This window comes from Salminus brasiliensis, chromosome 7, assembly GCF_030463535.1.
Source record: "Salminus brasiliensis chromosome 7, fSalBra1.hap2, whole genome shotgun sequence".
Taxonomy (NCBI): Eukaryota; Metazoa; Chordata; class Actinopteri; order Characiformes; family Bryconidae; genus Salminus; species Salminus brasiliensis.
The window spans coordinates 32,608,608-32,628,283 of NC_132884.1; the positions used below are offsets into that span (position 1 = coordinate 32,608,608).

General features: G+C 41.9%; 1 protein-coding gene across 1 annotated transcript; it reads left to right on the forward strand.

Annotated features, from left to right (window-relative positions):
• Positions 1–687: 687 nt before the first annotated feature.
• Positions 688–18,912, forward strand: acvr1bb (activin A receptor type 1Bb). Its single transcript, XM_072684641.1, has 9 exons — positions 688–885; positions 13,080–13,325; positions 14,053–14,310; positions 14,728–14,958; positions 15,161–15,328; positions 16,573–16,729; positions 16,915–17,039; positions 17,328–17,458; positions 18,237–18,912. The coding sequence occupies exons 1-9, from the start codon at positions 795–797 to the stop codon at positions 18,360–18,362; spliced, it is 1,533 nt and encodes a 510-aa protein (XP_072540742.1). The 5' UTR covers positions 688–794; the 3' UTR covers positions 18,363–18,912.
• The last annotated feature ends 764 nt before the right edge of the window (positions 18,913–19,676 follow it).

Sequence of the window (19,676 nt, forward strand, 5' to 3'; positions counted from 1 at the left end):
TATTATATATATATATATATATATATATATATATATATATATATATATATATATATATATATACTATTATAATAATGGAGGTGAGTAGCTATAACTAGACATATATTTCGAAAATACCAAAATACCACCACTAATCTCAGATTTTACTAGCAAAAACATTACTAGTACAAATGATAATTTCTATGAAATTCCCACTAGCAGTATCAGATCTATGAAGACATTTTGACAGGTCAGATTTCCAGAAGGACATATCTTTAATTTTGACTAGTCATGTTACCAACCAATTTACATTAAATCTTAAATTAAAGCTATCATTCAATTTTTACTAGTAAAACCCTTGATTAATAACATATAATTAAAATTATTCTGTAATTCTTTTAACCAGTAGAAATTGTGATTCCACATGTCAACACTGTAATTATGACTGGTAAAACCCTTCAAATATAAATCATATTATTATTACTAATCAAAACTACATTACAATTGTGTTTTTACTGGTTAAATAGAGTTAGATGATAAAGTGGCTTGTCACATGTTATGTATTTTTGTATTTATCTTTTGTATTTGTGCACATAATAAATCATGTTATGTTTTCGCCCAGTCAAAAAATAGCTCGTAATGAATTCCTCCCCTTTAAGCCCCGCTCGTCCCTTTAACTCGGTCTGTCTGCTGGCGGACTGTGTGTGAGTGTGTGTGTGTGTGAGAGAGAGGTAGAGAGGTAGAGAGTGTGTGTTGTGTGTGTATGTGTGTGTTTGGGTCTGGCTCCCTTGTCAATATCACACTTAAATGTTTAAATGCGATGCGATGGGACTCTTGTGAGCATGGAGCGAAGGCGAATCCTGATCTTGTGTCTGGCCGCGGTGGGCTTTGGAGGAGTGGGGGACGGTGAGTGGACGGGAGGCTGTTTACTCCGGCGATCTTTGGCTCCGTGTTTATTTATTTAATCGCGGATAACGCGCTGAATCTGGCATTTCCTACAACAACATCATGGCGCTCGGATTTGGTAGCTCCCTAGCTTGCCTGTTCACTGTCCAGGCGTTAACCCCTGAGCTGCGGTTTATTCCTCAGCGGATCATCTTCACTGTTTCTCTCGGTGCTCGGTCTTTATTAGCGGGCGCCGTGGCGACTGTGCCCGGAGTCCGAGACGACCAGGCTCCGATGTAGCTAGCTAGCTCGCTCGCTCGTTAGCTAGGTAGCATAGCTCGCTAGCACAGGCTAACAAACCCAGCTCTGTGTAAGCCACTTATCTGGCTTACGAATAGCGCTTGTTTTACCTTACTGGCTACCTTTAAAGTCTAATGTGCCTCACAAATGTCAGTAACTTTCTTCAGTAACTGGAAGCTTGTTGGCTGTCTTTGTGGGCTATTCCTCTGGCTAGCTCACCTGCTTGAAGTTAGCAAGTGATTTTAGATGAACCACAGGGCAGCAAGCTAGCTAGCTGAATCTTTCTCATCATACTCATACCCTACCCTGGGATGTCTTTAAGAGATGTCTGAAGATACTAGCATAGCTAGCACTAGCTATATGTGTAGTATCTTCTTCTAATGAATGCATTCAGCCACTTTCAGTTGCTCCCATTGCTGCTGTTCACATGCACACAGCTTGCCCAGTCCCTGTAGAGCAGCATTGCCAGGACAGGCAATTAGACTGTAGAGCAAATAAACATGAACCTGTTGGGACCATTTGCCAGTGTCCAGGCATGGGCTAGAGGGCCAGCATTGAGCTGTGGAGTTGTGGAGTGCTGTTCTCTGGACTGATGGTGCTCCTTCCAGTACTTTTAGTGTTGTGGTTGGTGTGGCGCAACAGATAACACCACTACCACACCATGTGGGAGGCTGGGGTTCGATTCCCGATCTGGGTGACTATGCTGCACTACACCAATAAGAGTCCTTGGGCAAGACTCCTAACACTACACTGACCCACCTCTGTAATATGAGTTACCTTGTAAGTCGCTCTGGATAAGAGCGTCAGCTAAATGCCATAAATGTAAATGTAATGTTTTAGGATGAGTTGGGAAGTTTGGGGGTGAGGTGAGGTGAGGTGAGGTGAGGTGGTGATCATCCAGCATCCTGACCTGACTAACGCTGATGTTGCTGATTGTAATCCCCCAAACAATGCTCCAAAATCTAACAGAAAGCCTTACCTGGACCGTAGAGCAAGCTGTATGATGTGTATTATTTACTTTATTTAAAAAATAGTATTATTTTTAAATATTACCTTAAAGTATGCTTCGTCTTCAAGGCACACAGAATTATCACTCCCATGTCTAAATTTCATATCTCAGGGTAGTGTGTGTGTGTGTGTGTGTGTGTGTGTGTGTGTGTGTCTTAACCAAAACTTTCTTATGGTATCTTGAGACATCTAGGCATAACAAATCATCTCAAGGCACCTCTAAGCCTGTCAAGACGTCTTAAGGCGCAGAGATAGTCGGGTATGAATAGAGTTATTTATGAGGTTAAATCCTTGTTGGGACATTGAGTGCAGTTGAGCCAGCTGTTTACCACCTATTAACTTGATTGAGTAGGCTCTCAATGCCTGCTGTCTATACTTTTTTTGGACTGGTCATCTTGATGCCTGTATATTCAGCACATCATTAAAGCCACAGATAATGAAGGTTTCCTTAGACTGATCCTATTCCCATACATACAAGTGTGCTTTGGTTTCGTGCTGATTAAGATGACCAGGCAGTTGTTCCATTTCACAGATACAAGACTAGTTTATTACCACCCTGCCAAGACACACACACACACACACACACACACACACATAGTGTTGATGTACTGTAGATGAAAAATGTCTGAAAAACGAAATGTCACTGCTCAAGAGCTGTTTTGACGATAAACTGAAATTAGAAGCTTCTGTCCTGGCAGAATGGGGTTGAGAATTGCAGGCAGGCAGGCCTGCATGTTCACTATGTGTTTGCCTGTGAAAGACGATACATTTTCAGGAGACTAATAACATCAGAGCCGGGCTGTGTCACAGAGTTCGCCTTGTGAAGACAGCCTGGGGTGACTGTTCTACTGTGAAGGAAAGGGACAGAGAGAGAAAGGCAGAGTCACCTGGAGCTGAGCAATAACCCTGATACACACAGGTGTTTCCATTCTCGTTCCCGTCTCTTTGTGTTTTCTCTGCTTACCATCATTCTTTCATTCACAAAGTTCAAGTTCTGTTTCACCTTAAAAGGAGCAGCAGGTATGTTTTAGTACCCTTTACTTAACCTTGTCATTGTCATTATCTCTTTTTGTGCCAGGTTTCATTTTTTGATACATTGTGAATCTGACAGTTGTTCTTTACATCATATCAACATTTCATGATGGATGGACCAATAGAAATGCTCCAAATGACTCGGACTTCCAATTAAGGTTAAGAAGGTCTGTTCCTTCCCTTGTGAAGTTATTGGTTTTGGAGATACTAGGTTTTTGCATTACAGCGCTGATCTGTGTCTTTTAGTAAACACTGGCTGCACCATTTAATTGATTAAGGACCCAAATTAAGCCTCGCTTTTCATTCCCTGGCCAGTCCAGCCTACAGTAGTCCCAGCGAAAATGAGCATCATCTGATGCATCCGGTCAATAATTGTTGTCTGGTCTGACCGGGTCATGTACCACCAACCCCCCCACCATGCGCACACACACACACACACACACACAGGCACACACACTTGCTCTATTATGACTTTAACCATGCTGGTGTAATCTATTCTGAACAGTACTGCTTCCATAGAACTTCCCCTCCGACCTCTTTCTAAAGTATTGAACTGAACAAGGTGGGAGGCTTGTACACACACAGTTTTCTGCACACTGACCCACAATGTCTTACACTCTCTCATTCTCTTAAACTATGCTCAGTTAGCTAGCTTACTGTCTTGCAGTAAAGCTACTGATTAGCCAGCCAGGAAGCTTCTGCATAACATAGATAGCAGAGCTGAGGTTTGGCTAGCAGTGAGCACGGTGTTACTGTCGTGTTATCGTACCAGTGCAAACATAGATTGTGTTATATGGGTTAATCTGAGTAATAGTCTGCAAAGCTGAACACACCGCTGGAGCGTGCTGGAGATAATAGAGCACCAACACGCTGGGGTAATGAGCACATTACAGTACGCTAATCTTGCCTCACCAGAGATCTTTATACACTGCCTCTTTTTGCATTGTGGTTTTTAAGCATGAAGCCAGTAAACAGTTTAAATTGCTTAAAAAGTTCTTATTGTTACTGCATAGTATATCGGTTATTATACCAGTGCAGGTTGGGATGAACTAGCTTTCTTTCTTGCTGGTACTGGCTATAGTGTTCACATTGGATTATAACCCTTAATATTGCCATTTTTATGGAATCGGCAGGTAATTGCTCATTGTCAGCATTGGACAGACTCCTTTTACACCTGGTCAAGACATTGGTCTTGAGTATCAGGGTTACATCTGGATAAAGCCAAACCAAATAAAAATGCAAGTATAAACAACCCAAGGCTCATTTAAAACTGATACAAATCTAATCACTCAAACCACCTCAGGGGTTGGTCTGAGACAAGTTTATGTCATGTCATTCAACAACCAAAACCCCAGTAGTAATTGCTGCATAACGAGCAGCTTTGCATATTCCACCCCACACAGCGATCAGATTTCAACATTGCTAAACAGATGCATTTGACTAAAAAATAAGGCTTAAATCTTATCAGGATCCAATCCAGATACTAGTTGCATGAAGTGACCAGGTGTAAACGGTGTCTTGGATGTGTCTGGTATTTGAAGCTGATATTTGATCCTTTTTTGCACTCCAAAAGAGCAAAATATTCAGCTAGGTTGCTAAAATATTCACCCCCAAATTGTCCACTACCAGTTTCACCTGCTAGCTTGGTCTCCCATCACACAGTGCTACCATTGTGTGGCTAGCACACAACACATGAAGCCAGCATTGCATATTTTTGAACCGTCTAGACAGTTGAATATGCTCGGAGGAGAACACTGAGACAAACTGCTAATTCTGACATGTCAGCCAATAGACGACTGTACTGGCTAGTATCGTGCTGTGTGATGGGGAGACGCAGGGCCATCCTACCTACCCAGACAGAGTGAGGCCTATAATGAGGTCTCGGTCTCCCATCACAAAGGATCTACTCACAGTATTCTGATGATGGGGCCAATATATGAGCATAAGTAGACATGTTGGTGAAATCTTGATGACAGCCCATGATTTTCATATCTGTCCATGTTTAACTAATTTAGTTATTACAGTAACACTAGTTGTTAAATATGAAAAAGCTGTGCTCAAAGTTACACAGTATCACAGGCACTGCTTAAAACAGTAGGAGTGATTATATTACTAGATAGCAAGCTTTTAAAGTACAGCCTATTAAAAAAAACAGCAAGAACTACCAAACCACACCAAGACGTTTCTGTGTGTTATTTTCTCTGGTTTAACTGGGAGTCTCTGTAGTGTTACCACATTACTTGCTGTATTGAAGTGGGTTATTGTAGAAAAGGGCAGTGGATTTCCATTTGAATATATTGGTTTGTCATATGTCCTTAATGATTAAGGTCATTGTTTGTATTTACAGCCATCATAGTATCATAGTCCTGGTACCTGACATGATCACAACCGCCCCTGAAATTCACTGTGGGCTAAACATCTACCAATACCTTCCAGTGCTGGCTGCCATAGAGTTCTAACTGGTGCTGGTGGCACATTGAAAAATCAAGATTCACAAGGTACATGCAAATGATCATTTTTACAGTGCCAACATGGTGGATTACATCAGCAGGTCGCAGCAGTCCTCATACATGTTGTGCATGATGAACTGAGTGATACAATGCGTTACTGTACCTGAAACTCCAGCAGGGTTTCGAACAGCCACATCATAAAAACAGTGTGTGTCATCTTGTGTGACTTCTTCACAATGATGTGTGGTGTCAGCTGCATTACACCTCCATGTAAACGGTGTTGTGCTTTAGCTACATGAGGGAGGGAAAAGTGTGTGCACACATGGACGAACGACTATAGAGACAAACACCTGTAGGCCTCCTATAAAAGACAGCAGCTGGCAATGGGGGTCTTGCTTGCTTTCTGTGGAGGAGAAGAGAATTGGTGTGTGCTGATTCCTGAAAGACTTGGAGATGGTGTGAGGGGAATGACACTGGATGAGATGAGGCAATGCTAACACAATGCTTGATTTCTCTGAGAGTGGGAGAAACCGAGGGACGAGGGAAGGCATGCCGCTACATATGAAAACATTCCCTCCCACACAGCTGAACAAGTCTACTTCAGCTCTGAAACAAACACACACACACACACACACACACACACACACACACACACACTCGTAGAACTGCAGACTTGTTGCAGCTTTCTTTATTGTTTGAAACGGCTAATGTTGAGGTTCTTGCACTGTGAGAGGTAGTGTGACGTGTGTGTGTGTGTGTGTGTGTGTGTGTGTGTGTGTGTGTGTGTGTGTGGCTTTGTAGATCATGGCAGGTAATTCATCACCTCCTCCTTTTCCCTGTGAACTTTAAACAGTGCTGACAGGGCAGAGCAGGGAATAATGGTGGCGGCGGGAGTGTGGGGGTGTGTGTGTGAGGTGTAGACACAGGTGGAGTTTGAAGGCTTATTTAAAGATTCATCCAAGTGGCCCAATTTTAGAGTTAACCATGTCGAAACCAGTCTGCCTCCTAAATAGGCTGCCTGAAAAGGACTGAAGGGAAGTCATAGTTGCACATTCTATAGACCTGCTGTCTCTTGCCATGCACTTACGCATCTAAACGAGCCAGTTAGGGCACACACACATTCCATACACCAAAAACAACCTCTGTCTGTGTACTCACGCTGTCTACTGATCTGAAGCTTAAAGGGGAATTCTGCTGCTTTTTCAACATTTCTGCTTTACTCAGTCATTCAGATGTAAACTCAGTCGTTCAGTGTGATTTGATGTGAAAGAGTTTACAGTAGGGATACTTACCGCTGCCTTTCCAGTGGGGGTGATGAAAACCAGGAGTCACAATGTCTACCATGCAAATATAGCTTTTACTTATTATCCCAAACCACCATGTCCTTCAAGCCTTTTAATGTATGCCTTTAGCTCTTTTAAGTTGCACCCGTTGCTGACACAGATGTGCAAATGCGCGCACACACACTCAGCTTGTCTAGTCTCTGTAGAGAAGTATTGCCAATAGAATAGGACTCTCTGGAGCAGATAAATCTGAACCTATTGGCACCATGCAAAACGGCAGGTGTGGGGTATTGGAGGGGTATACAGTCCACCCACCTTTGAGCTGTGGAGCAGTGAAACTGTGTTTGCTGAAATAACTGTGCTTCATGCAGTACTTTTGGGATGAGTTGGGGATTTGGAGGTGGGGTGGTGATCATCCATCAACATTAGAACTCACTAATGCTCCTGTGGCAGTGCTCCAGAATCTAGTAGAAAGTCTTTCCTGGACAGTAGAGGCAGGATAAACTCTTGTAATACCCTTGATTTAGGAAACTCTTGATTTGAAAAAACAGCAAAATAGCAGGTGTCCCAATAATTTTGTCCTTGTACTTGTATAAAAGTTAAAGAATGTTGAAATTAGTACATAATGGAAAATCTCTGGATACAGCATATGTATATCTAGTACAGATCCCTAGATGTATTATAAAAATGCATCTGTCATCAAACTGGAAAAAAAAGAAACTCAATCAGCACTATACTTGTTTGGTTCAGTAACTGTGAAGGAGTTTTAAGTGGTATTTCAACGTTTTAGACCACTGGATTCATTTACCAGCACAGTGAACAACGCTGACTGGGTAAGTCAACAAAAATGGCATGTTTCACATCAAACCACTCTGAACAGTGTAGTTTGCATGTTTACGACTACACTATGCACATGTTTTAGTATAAAAAAAGGAGGACCAGTCAGTCAGGGTCAGTTTTTTTCCTTTCTGTGGGTCTTGTGTGTTTTGCTAACACCATTCCCACTGAACAGACGGTGGGACATATTTATCAAGGGTCTCATCAGTCCATGTCATCCTTTTCATGCTTGTTACAAAAAAACAAACTGACCCTAGGTCAGCATACATACACTGTTAAGTTTGAGTGTGTGTACATGTGTGTGTTGCGAACTGTGATTCTCTGTTGTATGTAGTTTGTCTTCCCCCTATCCCTTCTTCCATTCTCTTTTTACACACCAATCGTTACACTGTTTGTTATAGCAGACAGGCCTGAGGGCCACACTGATGAGGGTGTGTGTGTGTGTGTGTGTGTGTGTGTGTGTGTGTGTGTGTGTGTGTGTGTGTAAAATGTGAAAGGGAGTATGAGTGTGATTGTTCGTGTAGGGAAATGCCAAAGTCTCTCCATGTCCTTTGAATATGAAAATGAAAAGCTGCAGTTATTAAACGCACTGCGTGCAAGTGCCTGCATGTCTAGAACCCAACAGCGGCAGGAAGCTGTCAGGGCTGTAGGGAGTGGAGCATGTACGAGAGCACGAATGTGGCCAGTCAGGTACGGCACAGCCTCACGTCTGACGCATTCCTACAGCCTCGAAGAAAGCAGAATACATCCAAGCCAACCTACTGTACAGTCACACAGTCCTGACCTCTGAAATGTGGCGTAGGTGGAATCTCTGCACATCTCAGTACAGTCAGAAGAACGCATTCCCATCAGATGAATGTGACTGGCTGTAGACCTCTAGCTCTGCATTGGACTAAACTTTTCTTTTTTGGGGGGCTGGTAATTTGGGTGGACTGCGTTTTCATGACACACGAGGCATCACAGTATTTCGTTTTTCTGAAGCTTCTGTGCAGTTTGGTTGTGTTCCATTAAAACCCATTTAAGCAGACTGGGAACTGCTGTTGCTACTAAAATATGGGTACTTTTAATAAAAAGTTTAAGTTTCAGGTTTATTTGTCATTTGCACAACATGTCAGGACATTTATGCATTGAAATGCTTGTGGTGAGGCTCAGGTTGATACTCTACAGGAGGACAAAACTATATACATACTAAACATATTAAAATAAAGTTATTTAAAAATTATATTAAATACAAAATGCACACAAAATACAGAATATACAAAGACATGAGGCATCTGTAGAAATTCTCAGATGTGTACTGTGCATATTTGGTTACATTAATGTCTTGAGTTAACGTTTAATTAAGGCATCACTACTTTGCATTGTCAGTTTAGGGAATGTTCAGACAGCTTTCAGAATCTCCACCAGCAAATGGGAACACCATGTCTTAGTTATGTAGTTATCTGATTGGCTCAGACAAAACAGTTGTTCAAAATAACTAAGATAATGGTGATGATATAACAGGCTTGCATTTAGCTGTGACTGCTACTGTGCAGTTTGTGCATGTGCTACACACTGACTGTTGTTTACATGCTTTCTCAAATTACTTTTAATCTGCCTTATCAATTATACAGTTGCTTTCTCACTGCTGGTCAGATTAGCATTTTGTAGATTTTCCACACTTCTTGATTTACACAGTCTTCTATTTTTTTTACTTCTGCACATTTGTATTCTCAGTTACTGCTCGCTTGTTTAATGTACTACAAAAAGTATACAGATCATGTGCTGTGGGCAAATGTTACCAACCTTTATGCTTTTTATTTCCCACCATGTTTAATTCCTTAAAAAAAAATCAAAAAGATTCTTTAAAATCTGCAGAAAATGATCATAATTATGTTTCCTGTACTAAATATATGATTTAAACAGGGGTGCCCGTGCTTCTGTGTGCAACTGTAGTTGGTCAGTACAAAGTACTGATGATACCATGATAAACTTTCTATTATGAACTCCAGACAATGTCTGAAGAATCAGATCAGGACATTCACCAGCATTTCCCTTTCACACACATAGCGTACAGCCAGAGATTTTCCAGAGAGACGTTATCTGCCCTGTTCACGTTTGGTTGGCAGGATAAAGTCCAGGTAATGTCTGGTACAACTTATTCAGGCGTTTGCGTTCCCACATACAGCTCCTCCGGGTAATGTCCAGAAAAGTTCTGGCTTACTATGCGTGTCTGAATGAGACTTCAGATAAGTGCACTGTGCCATAACTAACTTATTATGATGTTAATGTATTATATTGCCACTTTTGATGAAGGTTTTAACATGATGAAAGTTCTTGGCCCCCAGACTACCCCTCTGCACCTAACCTGAGTGTATAAATCTATTGCATGTTAATCTGGCTGCATCTTTTTTTGTTTGTTTGAGCCTGACTGGCAATCCACGAGTCTGCATTCCCAGCAAGTGTTTTTCAGTACATTCAGTGAGGGAATACAACTTAAATTTTAAAGCTAAATTCAGGTTAGCAACAGCAAAGCACTGCCTGCACTGGGCATCACAACATCTTAAGAAGTTTCAGAATCACGGCAGGACATGATTGTTTCGGTTGGTCTAGTGGTTATTTCCTGTTAAAGTAGGTGGAAATTGGCTGCTTTAAGTGGTGAAAAGTAACAAGCTTTCAAATGACGGGCAGGAGTCTGACTTGCAAGACCGAGGTCTGCCAAGGTCCAAACTCCCAGCATGCGCATCGCTCTGCATCCCTTTCTGATGTTTCAGTATAGTGTGAATTCGTGTACAGACTGTCTGGTTGATAATGAGACGAATCAAACAGGCTATGCAGAAGCAGCTTGTACGGAGTTCGTTCTTAATTTCTGTCTTGCACTTACACCCACAGACTGAGAGGGGCTTATTTTTAAACCGTGATGGGAAATGTGAATATAAGCACATGTGGTTGTGACGACAGTGCTCTTTATCTGAGGTTTTGAGCTCTGTACTTCACCACAAGTTCTGTGCTGCTTTCGTGATGTAGCTCAACCAGAAGCTTTGTTCTTAATCAGAATCTCTTCCTGTGGAATTAAGGTGCTGGCTGGCTGCTTCAGTTGTGGGGACAGAAGATCTTTCCAGTCAGTTCTTATTGGTTCTCTATTTAAATGGCTCGCTCAATTCTAGTGTGTCTCTCTCAGGCCAAGTTCCTACCTGTCTACAGTCTCTCAATCAAGCGTCATTATGAGAGAATAATTAATCGTCCGACATTTCCAAATAAAAGTACTACTTGGGGTTCTTTGAGTGATTTTTCATAGAAGAACCGTTTTGTAAGAGATGTGTGAAGAAACTTTGTAAGTCTATATAAAAGTTTTATGCCTACACTATATAGACAAAAGTATTTGGACACCTCATTCGTTGTTTCTTCTAAAAATCAAGTATATTAGAGTTTATCCTGCTTTTGTTGGTCTCTACTGTCCAGGGGAGACAGCAGCAAGCCAAACCACCCCCCCCCCCCCCAAAAAAAAGTATTGGATGGACTACAGTCATTGCAGAAAACATGGCTCCACTGCTCCACAGCTCAAAGCTAGGGAGGCTTTACACCCCTCTAGCCCAGGCCTGGCATTAGGCATGTTGCCAATAGGTTCTTGTTTAGAGTCCTATTCTGTTGGCTGTACTTCTCTACAGGGACTAGACAAGCTGTGTGTGTACATTTGCACACCTGTGTCAGCAATGAGTGCAACTCAATGAATGCTTCCAGCTACTTTAGAAGGAGAGTTCACAAACATTAGGGTGTATAATGTATTTAAAGATTTTTCAGACTCAAAAATGGTTATGAAATACGAAATTGCCACCCCCCCTCCCCCGCCTCCTCCTTTCACCAACACTGATGAGTTGGTTCAGGTTGACCTTCTCTCATAGACATGACCTTGAGCTGCAACACCTACACTTTAGATTTGACTCAATATTGCTTCAGCGTGGCCAGGAAGGACGTCACTACTGTCTGGACTACTTTTTTTAGTGGTCTGGCTCAGCCATTATTAAATCATGTGTCTAATTATCAGGTTACTGTGTCTGCAAACCCCCGACCCTCCATATATATCTATACTGCTCTTTGTCTTGCAATGTGAAATCTGCTGGCTTCATTTGCTTAGGTCGTCAGATTTCAGACACTGCATTATATAGAACTGATGTGTTCTGTGTTTTAAAAATCATGTACATGTAAACAAACAGCCCTCTATTAATGCTTTCTTTGTGGTTTCCTGCATTGTTTCAGCCCTGTAGAGCTCTAATGAAAAGCCTTAGGGGAGCATTAGTCAAGATGCAAGAAACAGCCTTAAGTGGTTTATTTTATTTATTTATTTCCTTTTCTTTCCCCCTTTGGATCTGCCTTTTGTTCCCAGCCATGTGCACAAAGCATGCCTCTAAAATTTCTATTTTTAAAGAGACTTATCTTCTAATCATGCCACAAGTACTACTTCACATATTCTTCTTGGTATAGCGGTGGCATTTGATCAGAGCAGGCCTCAAGCTCCTGTGTCCAATGATGTTCGTATTTCTCCCTGATCTGTGCTGCTGCCAACTGACCATCAGCGTGTAACGATTAGCTGCTGTGAGAATGGTCAAGTGAAAAATCCAGCTCAAGACCAACGTTTGGTTTCAGATGGTCAAAGCTGGTCTTTGATACTCAGTGTGATTGAAAAGCTGGTCAGCTCTTTACAAGCATAATGTATGTTGCAGCTGATTCTGGTAATGATTGGTCATGCTGGTGGTTTAGCTTGGTCAGGTTGCTCATGCATGTAGACCAGCTAAACCATCAAACCCAAACAAAAACATACAGTATTCTGGTCAACCAGCTCAGTCCGCTTGACCAGCTTGTTGCTGCTTTTTCAGAGCTTTTTCTGAGCTCTCATCTACTCCATTTGCTGTGTGAAGTCAGTCACTCAAGCAGTTGAGTGTATTATACAGATTTACAGCGTTTACTTGTTACATTGCTAATACTGTGCCCAGTGTCGTTCTCCTCATGTCTAAGAACTCCCTTCATTTTGGAAAAGCACTTCCAATTTTAGCTCCTTTTTAGCTTCATTGTGGGGTGTTTTTGCCCACCGTAACGCATGGTACTTACTGGATTCCACCATGTTTTCCTAGCCAAACAGATATTTGATGGAGTAATAGGGCACTGAGGAGCCTCTGGTCCTGGGTTGCAGTTTTTCAAACCGGTTTCCTCAATGACTCAACAGTACGCTAAAGTGTGTTCTCTGTTTCATGCTGAGAAATCAGACAGCACGTTTTCTAAGTGTTTTGTTTTCACAAGTCTTTCTCTCTCTCTCTCTCTCTCCCCCTAGCTCTGTTGTGTAACTGCACCTTGGCTCAGTGTAAGAAGGATGGCTACCGCTGCGAGACAACGGGGGCCTGCAGGGCCTCCACATCCCTCATTAAAGGCCAGGAGGAGCATGCGCGAAACTGCGTTGACAAAGAGAGTCTGATCCCTCCCGGCCAGCCTGTCCTCTGTTTGAGCGCTGAGGGCCTGCTCAACATCCATTGCTGCTACACAGACTACTGCAACAGCCTGGACCTCAAAGTGCCCTCTGGTGAGCGTCCTTTGCACTCTATATGACCCATATGTCTTTACGCAAGATGCAGATCATGTCGTTTTAAATGCATAGGTGCTTTTTCTTTATCACTACTGATACAAACACAGAGGTCGCTGAATTGTTTACAGTTATGTTCTTAAACTGATTGAACCTCCATTGTCTTTGTAAATTCCTAAATTAACAGATCCTAATTAGGAATGTCTGTATCGTATGGAAAACTAAGTGGGTTTTAAGAGTAAATTTGTTCAGTTGGTGAATGAGGCCCAGTGATCGAATACAGCAGCTGTAGCATATTAGTCTAACTTGACTCTATAGCTGCAGCAGTTTGAGCTGTAAAAGATTTTCAGTGTCCTATGCGTTCTCACTACAGGAAATGTTCCTCATGGTTTAGACAAGGTAGCTCATGCAGGAGGTACGTCACGACCCAGTGTGAATTCTTTGGATAATTACCTGCTCTGTTCACACATGGGCTCACTTGGACATTACGTGAACTTTGTGCTAGGGGGCTGGCAGGATAAAGTCTGGGTAATATCCAGTACAAATGATTCAGACACTTGCTTTCACACAACGTCTGAAAAAGTTCTGGGGTTCTGTGCATGTCTGAAAGGGGCTTAAATTTCATGCAGCACTCACACACTCTACTCTTGAGCTGAATCAATGAAACAAGCTAATAACTAATACCTTCTGTTCCCTAATTTCTGTATGTTTTTCTCTCTCCCGCCAGTGACTGTTCGCCCAGATGCTGCAGGGCTGATGGGGGGCTGGGGGCCAATGGAGCTGGTGGCGGTGGTGGCAGGTCCCGTGTTTGTGTTATGCGTGCTGGTGCTGTTGGGACTTTTCCTCTTCCAGCACCACCAGAGGGCCTATGGACACAGGCAGAGGCTGGAGGTGGAGGACCCTAGCACTGAGCACCTGTACCTGGCCAAGGACAAAACCCTGCAGGATCTCATCTATGATCTGTCCACATCAGGCTCTGGATCAGGTCAGCATTGGGGAGAAGGAATGCCCTACGGGAAGCAAATAATTATAGCACTCTGGTGCAGAGGCTCTGCTGAATACAAAGAAAACTTTCATTTCTTTAATCTCTTAATCTTAGTTGGCTACATCAGACATGTTGGTGCTTTTTAGAACTCTTTCTTAATAGACCTTATGTAACTTGGAGCAGTATTGTAGAAATTAGGGGTGTAAAATGCATTGATGCAATGTAATAAAAATATTCTATAAGGTAAATTCTATAAAGATTTTAATAAAATAATCTTCCCCTATTTTCAGACCTAAACATCAGTGACATCAATATAGTATACCGGAAGTGGATTAAAAATGAAAAAGCATATGGATGTTTAATGAGGATGAGTTTACAAATGTCAGTAAATCGGTAAAACTTTCTCTTTTTCTTCAGGCCTGCCTCTCTTTGTGCAGAGGACGGTTGCGCGGACCATCGTGCTGCAGGAGATCATTGGTAAAGGCCGGTTTGGGGAGGTCTGGAGAGGGAAGTGGAGAGGCGGAGATGTAGCTGTGAAGATTTTCTCCTCGCGGGAGGAGCGCTCCTGGTTCCGCGAGGCCGAGATCTACCAGACCATCATGCTCCGCCACGAGAACATTCTGGGCTTCATTGCTGCTGACAATAAAGGTAAGCAGAACAAATGAAAACCATGTGCTACAACAGCGCTCCAAACAGCGAAAGAGTTTTGTAAACATCTAATTTGTTCATCGCTTTTATAGCCCTGCTCTCTCTCTCTCTCTGTGTGTGTGTGTGTGTGTGTGTGTGTGTGTGTGTGTGTGTGTGTGTGTGTGTGTGTGTGTGTGTGTGTGTGTGTGTGTGTGTGTCTCAGATAATGGCACATGGACACAGTTGTGGCTGGTCTCTGATTATCATGAGCATGGCTCGCTGTTTGACTACCTGAACCGATATTCAGTCACCATTGAGGGCATGATCAAACTGGCTCTGTCTGCAGCCAGTGGCCTGGCACACCTGCACATGGAGATACTAGGCACTCAGGGTATGTGTATGTATGTGTGAAAGCAAGAGTGTAAGTGAATGATTTGGGTCCAGAGTTATGTCATTTTGATATGATACACCTGAACGTAAATGTGTATTAAGAGAGAACCGTACCACTGTTTTTTGCTTTTGTATTTAATATGAATCTGGCACTTGTTCTTTACATTATTTCATAAAATGACAAGTTTAAATGTAATCTAATCTTGGGGAAAAAATGTCAATCAATCCAATCAATTAATTTAGTAGTATATATTTAAGTAAGGGGGGGTATGGCTCTATATGAGTTCTGTTTCTGTTTTGTAACCAGCCAATCACCTCACAAAACTTCTGTGAGATTATAATATGAACATAAATCACCTAGATGATAAATAATGCTTAAATCTCTTAGTTTCAGCATAACTCTGTCGCCGTCTTGCTGGTGCTGTATTAAACTTTGCTTGCTGGTTTCTGGTACAATCTGTTTTTCCACATGAGTAGACTGAAAATTCCAAGAATACTCTGGTTAAGAGTTTACATGCTCTCTTCATTAGATTTCTTTATTGAATTTATAAACCTTAATCCAATCTAAGAGATATCAAAAATATATGCGGCGTATGCTGTGTACGTGACTACTTAACTGCAGAAATACGATTGATGAACATAAAAGGCACATATACACACTCAATTAGGTTAAGATGTGTTTTTTTTCTCCAGTTCCTGTAAAGATGCGGTTTTGGAGATATGAGGTTTTTGCATGACAACAATGCGAAAACATCTTAACATTTCAATAAAATGTCAGTATAAAAGTATCTCTATTCTAAAAAATTTATTGAGATTTCTATTGGCCTGTTAATCGTGATGTTGTGAAAAACTGCCAGAATCAATTTTGAAAAAGGTTTTGTGTGATAGTGACGACTATTCTGACTCTATATTTAATTTAATTTGGACTGTATTGAGGGGATTGAGTCAGTACTTTTTGTCCCCTTAAATTTTGAATTTTAATGTCAATCCAATAGATGCTTTTTCTTTTGACAAAACAAGACTGTGGAAACATTTCCAATTCAAATTATAATAATAATCATATCATATGTCCTATTCTACTTACCAACACACATCTGCTATCAATTCAAAGTGAACTAGGAGTGAGACACAGTTAAGCAAAATGTCAGTTATAGGTTTTATGAATTGTGTACCCTGGAAGACCTGAAGGAGGGTTAAAGATCATTATAGCAGTGTTTTAAAGTTCTGGTCTCTTTGACTCATCAGGGAAGCCTGGTATTGCTCATCGCGATCTGAAATCAAAGAACATTTTGGTGAAGAAAAACCTCACATGTGCGATCGCTGATCTGGGCCTAGCAGTGCGGCACGAGTCTGTCACAGACACCATCGACATCGCCCCCAACCAGCGGGTTGGCACTAAGAGGTAGAGACACACACACACACACTCACGCACCACCCACACGTTTAAACGGTCTGTCATAGTAGCTTCAGATGAAGCCAAATACCAGCAATGTCCTAGGTGCTAGGTCCCAGCGGTAGTAGCCCTTTCCTGTCTGCCACAACAGTTGCTTGTATTTGTGACTGAATAGCTTTGGCTGTGTGTTTCAGGTACATGGCTCCAGAGGTGTTAGATGAGAGCATTAACATGCGTCACTTTGACTCCTTCAAATGTGCTGATATTTATGCGCTGGGACTCGTGTACTGGGAGATTGCCCGCCGCTGCAATGCTGGAGGTATGAACATGTAGAGGACAATTTCTCTGCTAATATAGTTGTAAAACAATGTGCAGCTTAAATCAATTGTTCATTGAACTGTGTGTTTAAACAATCAAACCTTTTCAGAAAGAAATAGTAATAGAAAAGTAGTGTATTGTTGGGGTATTAGTTTTATTATTAGGGGAGTGACATTGTATGTAGATTGTAGAGGAGACCCTGCATTAGGGAGACCCTGAGCATAGCAAAGTTCTTGTCTAATCCAAAAACATAAGCAAATGTTAAAACTTCATGTTTGTGTGTTTTCAGGCATCCATGAGGAGTACCAGCTCCCCTACTATGACCTTGTGCCCTCAGACCCATCTATAGAGGAGATGAGAAAGGTGGTGTGTGACCAGAGGTTACGACCAAATGTGCCCAACTGGTGGCAGAGCTATGAGGTAGAGACACACACTCACTGATGCTCGTATCTGCTGTATACTTTATCTCAGCAAGTTTCACACAGGGGAAAAATGCAAGCGCACCAAAATACATCACAACAAAGCATGTGAGCACCTTCTCTCTGCATATTGGTCAGACCTGTCTTGTTGGTGGGAATATGAAAGTAAATACAGGAAGGAATGTTCTGTGCTCTGGACTAGTTCTGTGCAGTATACTTTAGCAAGATATGCGGGCGTTACAAAACTTGGTGTAAGGTGGTCAGGATGGCTGTCTGAATTCAGACCTTTTCTCATTTTGACGTTCTAATACAATTGTGACATTCCAACTGTGTTTAAGTTTATCATAAGTTTTTAGTCTTGGCTTATGCTGATTGTGAAGTGGATAGTGTGAGCTCTTTCCAGCACCAGACAGAAAGCAGCAGCAAAGCTTTTTTTCTTTTTTTTTTTTTTTCCTCTCTTCTCTCTCGCAAACACCTGCACACACAGGGGCAGCTGTGGCCAAAAGCTGCTTCTGTTTCTGCTCTGTTGTTCAATAGTTTCTCCTCTTGTAAATTTCCTCCAGGATCATGATGATAATTAATCTCAAAAGAAAGCTATTTGCAGTCTTCAAAATAGTTTCCCTGCAAGATTCCCAGTCTTTGCAAAATCAGTGCTACAGTCCTCTCTGTAAACCACTCTGTTGGTTGACACCTTTTGAATTATTTTTTTTTCCCTCCTCAGACCTTGTGATCGGATAGTCATGCGTCATTGACCTTTGTATCCCTTCTCTGTGTCTCAGGCGTTGCGTGTGATGGGGAAGATCATGAGGGAGTGCTGGTACGCGAACGGCGCTGCTCGTCTGACTGCCCTGCGCATCAAAAAGACCCTGTCCCAGCTCAGCGTGGAGGAGGATGTGAAAATCTGAGACTCCCAGGAAAGACCTGAACGCTTGTAACAGAAGTGTACAAAAATACTACTGCTCCACACTATCCTGCCAGTTTGGAAAACGTAATGCCGTCCACAGAGTCGTGACGCGGCCTACCTCACCCCAAAACTCACAGCCAAAACTACCGAAAGCTATCATACTTCCCTTCCCTTCTTAAGACCCTTAAGATACTGTCTTGACACTCCAGTCCTTCCCACAATCATTATTTCGTGTGGCCACAGACTGCAGGTTCTGATACTACTGATGTACTGCTACCGTTGCAGCCCACCCCCCACCCCGTTAATATCCCTAGGCTGTTCCATGGCTAAATTGGATTACTGGGTTGTGGTAATGTGTTAATGTGATTTATCTTCCTTCCCTTCATGTTTTAAAAAGACCCCTGAAATCAGAAGCGCACTTCACCTCATAGGTCACCTTTGAAATCAAGTTTGTTGAAACCATTAGGTGCATGTGTTGTGTGTTGGTTTTTTTTGTTTGTTTTTTTTTCTTTTCTTTTTTAATGCTGAAGCCATCCGTGGGGAAGCTAGTGTGGAGACGTGGGTGGGGGTGTTGGGGGTGGGGAAGTACAAGCAGAATTTGAATGTGGGTTTGTATAGAGCTTATTGCACTCCCTCTGTCTCTCTCTCTTTGTCTTCCTGTCTGTGTTAAAGGTTAGCAGGCTATCTCGCTGGAATGTGGGTGCTAGCCCAAGCTTTAGCTCCAGGTGTAATATTAGATTACACAAACCTCAGATTTCAGGAGGAGATTAAAGAGGAGACAGATTATGCAGGTAACCCGAGCACGCTGGTTCTGGAAAACCTGATGACGATCTGAAATGCAAAACGTAAAACTTGATGTTATGGCACTACTGATGTAACTATACTAGGGCTTGACTAATGGCGTACCCTTATGAGAGCTTGACGATGGCTAAATCTAATTTAATCTATTTTTTCCTTTATTTTTTTAATAATGTAAGACATTATTAGTCTGTTTTAGACTTGATTCATTGATTTGATTGGTTGATTTGCTTCTTTTGATTGGTCAATGTTAGGACATTGATATTGTCAGCAAAACAATCTTATTTGCATGTATGACTTTGTACAATGTTTTGTGAGCATGAGCTTTAGATAATTGCCAGCTTCTTCTCTGAGATATACACACACACACTACTGAAATGGTACATCTGTATTTATTTTAGACTGTTCTAGACTCTCCATTTGTTGTCCTTCATTAGGGCTCTCCTGTACTCTATGAGCAAAGCTAATGTACATAGAATTTATTTTTTGGTACAGTATTGTATATAATCTTTACCCT

Bases quoted from the DNA above. Each gene is read 5' to 3' on its own strand.
- acvr1bb (XM_072684641.1), top strand. From the start codon at position 795: ATGCGATGCGATGGGACTCTTGTGAGCATGGAGCGAAGGCGAATCCTG. The intron at 13,326-14,052 runs GTGAGCGTCCTT...CTCTCCCGCCAG, and splicing joins GGACCTCAAAGTGCCCTCTG to TGACTGTTCGCCCAGATGCT. The intron at 15,329-16,572 runs GTATGTGTATGT...TTGACTCATCAG, and splicing joins GGAGATACTAGGCACTCAGG to GGAAGCCTGGTATTGCTCAT.